Below are 6,041 nucleotides of genomic sequence, written 5' to 3' on the forward strand. Positions count from 1 at the left end.
CATTCAATAAAATAATAATTTCTTATGAACAAAATTGAAAAATATCACTTTAAATGCGACGGAAAGAATGAAAAATTACTGTTGCTCCTATTCCGTAAAAGATATGTACTTCACTATCTCTCAGATTTGTGTTAAAATTAACACAATTTTCATCCTGGATTAAATCTTCTGCAACCGAAATTAAGATCCACGGTTTTTCCCAGCGCACTCGTCCACCCATTCGGATTTAAGTAAAAGTACACGTTCGTTTAAGGTAGACTAACTCTCGTTAGAAATAAAAAAGCAAGCAATCATGGAAAAATTCTGAATTTTTTCTCAACTGCGAATTACGACTTAATAACGTATTTCCTGTATTACGGTATTTACGATATTATAAATATTGACTTTTGTTAAAAACAATGACTATACATTTATAGAATAAACAAGTAAATTGTGCGTATGATTTTTATTTTTTTAATAAAATTTAATGCAGCCATTATTTTTCTCTTCACTTGTTATTAATTTCAACATGAAACTGAAATCGCCGATGTAATTGCAAAATATGTCATACGTACGTATATTTAAATACATACGTTCACATTTCCACGCGTTTGCAGGTTTTCGTGACGATCGAACGTTTATGAGGTAAATTAGATTTATAGTATACCCTCTGGCCCTGGAATCGCAACGATCGATGCGTTCAAACGCATCATTGTTAAACGGAACGACATAAATATTATTTTTTTTAAGATCGATCAACAAATCTTTTTTCTCCTTTTTTATCTTGATAAAGTGAAATTTGTCACAGTAATTACTAATGGCAGACGCGACAGTTATTGTCATTTCCATGATAAATTTAATAACGTGTCTTACATTGAAAATACCAATTTAATTGCGTAAGTTTTAATTTGAGATATTACGGATGGAAAGGAGTGGGATAAATGATTAACGCGTTAAAACGCGTGTTCACAAGCGAAGTACAACAGTGTACTACGGTGAATCGTTGGTATTTCAAGGCACGCCTATTTTTAAGTCCTCCGGAATTACACCGATGACCTAAGAATAACGATTACGACGGAGTGTACGGCGCACGACATGCCGTTCCAGGTGTTAGTAGAGCGAATTTAATTGCATGACAGAGATCTTTCCGTCTTCCGCAAACGAGTCGACCGTCATTCGATAGAGTAACATTAAAAAAGAACAAGATAATTACACGAATACTTTGTGTTGCGAAAATTGTACGTTCGATTTTGATACGCACGTGGAGATATCCTGAAACGTCAAATCGTGCAAAAAATCAGAAGTATGACGTCTTGAGAGCCGCGTCTTCTTAAAAATTCATCATTTTATAAACGCGCACTTACTCTTTCCCTTTCTTTATCGACGTAACGAAGCCCGAAGTAATCCATCTCCAAAATGTTGAGTTGCTTGCACACATATTCGAGTATGTATCGTCCTTTTTCTTGTGGCTGCAACAAAGAGAAAAAAAATATCATCATAACAATCAGATCGTGAATGCTGTCCTGTTTTCTCCGCTTTATTTTTCGTACGGAAAAGGGAAACGCTGGCGGGAGCAAAAGGAATGATATATTGCTGGTAGAACTAGCTTTATATTTAAGGAAACTTGTAATACTTTAATAGTCTTTTCTTCCTTCTCTCTCTTTCTCTCTCTTTTTCTTTATATAAATAATAATTTCCAATAGCAGTATCAATGGCAAAATTATGTAACCCCGAGAGATATCGTACAATCTTAACATTACGTGGAAACCGGAAAATATTTAAATACATTTTTTCACAAACGACTTCCATCACATTTTTTAAACGAAAATTTCTTTAAAAAGAAATAACAGAGACGGGTTTTACTCCGTCATTTTTAAATTGTAATGCAAATGCAAATCAACGCGCCACTTCTTTCTGCCGCAATTCCTGAACGATAAAAACAACACGGCGCGTACAGTGTGTAAAATACCGGAAGTCTGATAAAAAATCACTCGAGTTGAGTTCCGATTGCGCGGAAATCTCTCGTTTTCATATCCGAGCATCTAAAACGGTGCATGCGTTTACACATCCGTGCGAGCATGTATGATTCTTACGTGTTAAAATTAATTTCTAATATCAAGCTAGTAAGACCAAGTGAGCAAAATGAGAAAAGGACGTATTGAACTATTTAATGTTCATTTTGTGTTAATTTGCTGCAAAACATAATTTTGTATTGCATGGTCATTTGAAAGAAAATCGTGGCGCTGCTAGTTTAATATCAAACTAGCAGGGACAAAAAAAATTCTTAATCTTAAAAGAAAAAACAAGAAAAATTAAAACAGATATAAATTGTACCGATTTTGTACTAATTTCTGCTATAAAACATAACTCGTGTACCACATTCCACTTAGAAGAACAACTCATGATTTTACTGACTTAATAAATATGAAGTAAAACCACGAATTTCGTCTAAATGGCACAAAATTATATTTTGTAGCACAAATCAGTACAAAATGAGCACTAAATAGTTCGGTAAAGTTTGTTTTGCTCATTTAGTCGTACTAGCTTGACAGTGGTTAAAAATTATATATATATTATATATAAATTCAAAGTGTATTACGCATGCATTACGTAAACAATACTAATTTCAGCTCTGTTCTTATCTATGACAATCTGTGACAAATAAATACTTTTTTGATAAATAATACCTTACAGTTGCGACAATGCTACGAAAGTATAAACTATAAATCAGGATCTCGACGCCTTTGCGACATACTATTTCCTATCTTGCGGAAACGGAGCACGTGCGGCTAACGTGGCTTTCGCAACCAAGTCACACGACTGCTTTCCAGGATCGTCAACTTTCAATTTTCAATCGTCGTTTTTACTTTTAACGATCTTTTTTTTTACATGTCAATCCTTTGAAGCAAATTTTCATAATATTTAAATCTAATATAGATATTGCCTCAAAAAACTGACAAAAAAGTTCAATTTCTTATCATGCTGATGTGAAAGATCGCTAATATCAATATGCTACCTATCGACGCATTAAAAATGATATGATTAGGACAAATTTGAAAATGCATGTAATAATATTATATAATACTTAAATTAAACGTTTAAAGGCTTATTAAAACGGCATCGTGTTGATATATTATAAAAGATAACCAGCTTCCCACACGTGTTGCATACGACACAGATTATATAAAGAAACAACTCAGACGTGACTTCTGCAACAAAAACTGTGATTAAAACGAAATCGCTGCAACTATTAAATGTAATAGCTTCGTAATCACAAATTATCAACTGATGCAAGGTCATAGACAAAAAAAAAAACCAGAAAAGAATGTTATTTTCTCATCATTATGTAAGTTGTACATATACAAGATTTAATGTAATAGCATTATTTAGAATAAAGAATATACGTATAAAATAGGACTCCTAATAATTGTAAAAATATAATACTTTGGAGTCGCCGCGATAAGAGGTGCGCAATCTACAATTATATAATCATTAATATAGTATAATGTGTATCAAATTAACATCTTTTAATACTCCAAAGTAGGGGACTCCAAAGTAGCCCCTTTAAATCTGTATTATATTTTTAGCATTATTTACATTTAAAAGAATCGCAATGTTTTTTTTTTTTTTGAAAGAAAAACCACTGTTAATAGCAGACTTACTACAAGAGATTAAAAGAGATATATATGTGCATGATTACACTCCAAAAAGATGTATTGAATTTTAAGATATTACAATGTTTTACTCTTGTCTCCGTTTTTTAAACACTTAAAGATGTTTTAATTTTAAATTTGTTCAATAAATACAAAATACTACATATTAGTAAGTCCACATAGTGTTCTGTTTATTGAAAAAGTTTGAAACTAAACATCTCTAAGTGTTTAAAAAACAAGAGTAAAACAAGTTTGAAAATCTTAAAATTAAACACTTCTTTCCAGTGTAATATCAAAATACTTGAAGACTATTTCGAATAACTCTTATAGAATTTATTTCTGATATTCGATAAAAGGAATTTGTCTTGCAATTAGTTGTACTCATGATACAAATTCTCGCACTAGATACCCCCATGCAATCGAAGAACCACTGAGTCAAATGTCTCGCCCATTTCGACACACAATAACCGAATACAAAGTTACTATTACTTAACAAGTGCATTGTTAGCATTAAATGAAAGCATATTCTTCTGACAATCGTTTTTACCGTTATTTCTTCACACTCGCCTCTTTTATCCGTTGAAATTCAAAATGATTACATTTTGCGTCACGATATAAAGGCGATGCGCGTGCAGCACAACTGAACGTGAAATGCGGCATCCCGCACTATATACTTTTACAAATGCAAATTTCTCTGCGAGCCACTATTGAATGGAACTATCCCCGAGGAGGCGCGGCGCCTCCCGAAATGTCACGTTCCAAAATAACTCTCGTATCGAGAAATCAAATTGAATAATTCAACGTAACATTCACGATGGCTTGGACTACTACGGCTATTACTACAAGTCAGTAAAATAGTACGAAACGCGAAACGAGGGGTGGAAAGTTTTTTCACGGAGGACGAAAATGCCACAGTCGAGTCGTCCGCACACCGAGTGTTTTTAGCGGTCCTCGCATGTGTCAAGAGCCACGCGGCAAACTGTGTACGTCCGAAGTGCACAGGGTCCCCTCTTGGTTCTACACGAAAGTTTCCGACGTTTCACGAACTTGTACCGAGAATATACAAGGGACTTGATGCGTTAGCATTATTGTATATTAATAGGAACGAGCTCCGCGAGTTATTTACTCGACCAAGATTGACGGCACCGCGTTATAATACGCTATGCGGTTTACTCGACGAAGGCATAAATCGCTAGTGTTCGTACACCTGACTTAAATCCGCGCGGAATGACGAAGTAAGTATTAATCACTATGGATTACCGAAGAAATGCTACAAGCGACAAATTTCAAGCGTAAAATACAGGACATATTACAATGAGATATTACGAGAATTAGCTGAATTAGAAATAAAATTTATGTGAAATACAATAAAATATATCATTTATAATACAATTGCTATTATTTTTAATCGCTATTTCTAAATTACGCGAAAGCTTTTTTCATTAAAAGTTTGACACTTCTGGAATTTTATGGAAAAGTCATTCTCTTTCACTTGTGCTGGAGCTTCTTAAAGAGCACGCTATTTAGATCATGAAAAACCTATTTATAGCTACGATTTCACAAAAAAAAAAAGAAAAATTAAAATTCAAGCATTTACATTTTTCACATAAACTCCTTGAAAAGAAATAGAAAAATATGGAGCGCTATACATCTGTGCTAAAAAAATTGACATTAACTCCATTAAAAGTTATTAACATAATTAAAGTAATACAATCAGATGTAGGTACAAAGTTAGCGTTGTTCTCATTATCAGCAGAGCCCAAAGCAGCAGAGTCTTACGACTGCTTTAACAAAATTTTCTATGAGAATTAAAGCGTAAGTAGAATTGGTCTCTATTTCGCTCATGCAGTAGTTCAAGATCGAATGAGTCAGCCATGAGATTTCAACATGACGGACCTCGTGAGATTTCAAACTCGTTTGACTTCTCAAACTCTTAGTTTTATTAAATCTCTCTGCAGTTATATTGGTAACAATATTAAGAAGATATAGATAAGCGCAAATACGCAGTTCAATTCACAATATTAAATTCCTGTTACGGTATTAAATTATAAACTCAATTTCTTGAAACAATCGCTAATGAATCGCTCTTGACGAAAGTACTTTACACTGCGATGAGAAAAGAGTTTTCGACCTCGTTATCTATTAACTGATTTACGGCAAAGCAATATGAGTAGTTAAATGATAAATTAAAGCTATGAATAATAAATAAGCAGCGCGAAACGTAATTATGCCATACAGAATACCGGTGAATGTGTGCATACAAATGAAGTATATAGATCTAATTTAATTAAAGAGGATTTGCATACATTGGCCAGAAATATATAAACAGTGTCAAGAAACGAGGTAATCGATATCAAAGAATATTTGACAAGTAGTATCTTATCATTTTCAGATTATTTAGTTATATAT

At 33.3% G+C, this 6,041-nt stretch overlaps 1 protein-coding gene across 3 annotated transcripts in view; it reads right to left on the bottom strand.

The window, feature by feature from the left end:
* Positions 1-6,041, bottom strand: part of LOC108755134 (FERM domain-containing protein 5) — a 32,434-nt gene that overhangs the window by 20,177 nt on the left and 6,216 nt on the right. For all 3 annotated transcript variants that reach the window (XM_018497967.1, XM_018497969.1, XM_018497966.1), the window contains exon 2: positions 1,344-1,448. In XM_018497967.1, coding sequence (XP_018353469.1) covers positions 1,344-1,448 — 105 coding nt within the window. The remainder of the gene's footprint in view (positions 1-1,343; positions 1,449-6,041) is intronic.

This window comes from Trachymyrmex septentrionalis, unplaced genomic scaffold (genome assembly GCF_001594115.1).
Source record: "Trachymyrmex septentrionalis isolate Tsep2-gDNA-1 unplaced genomic scaffold, Tsep1.0 scaffold83, whole genome shotgun sequence".
NCBI classification, from domain to species: domain Eukaryota; kingdom Metazoa; phylum Arthropoda; class Insecta; order Hymenoptera; family Formicidae; genus Trachymyrmex; species Trachymyrmex septentrionalis.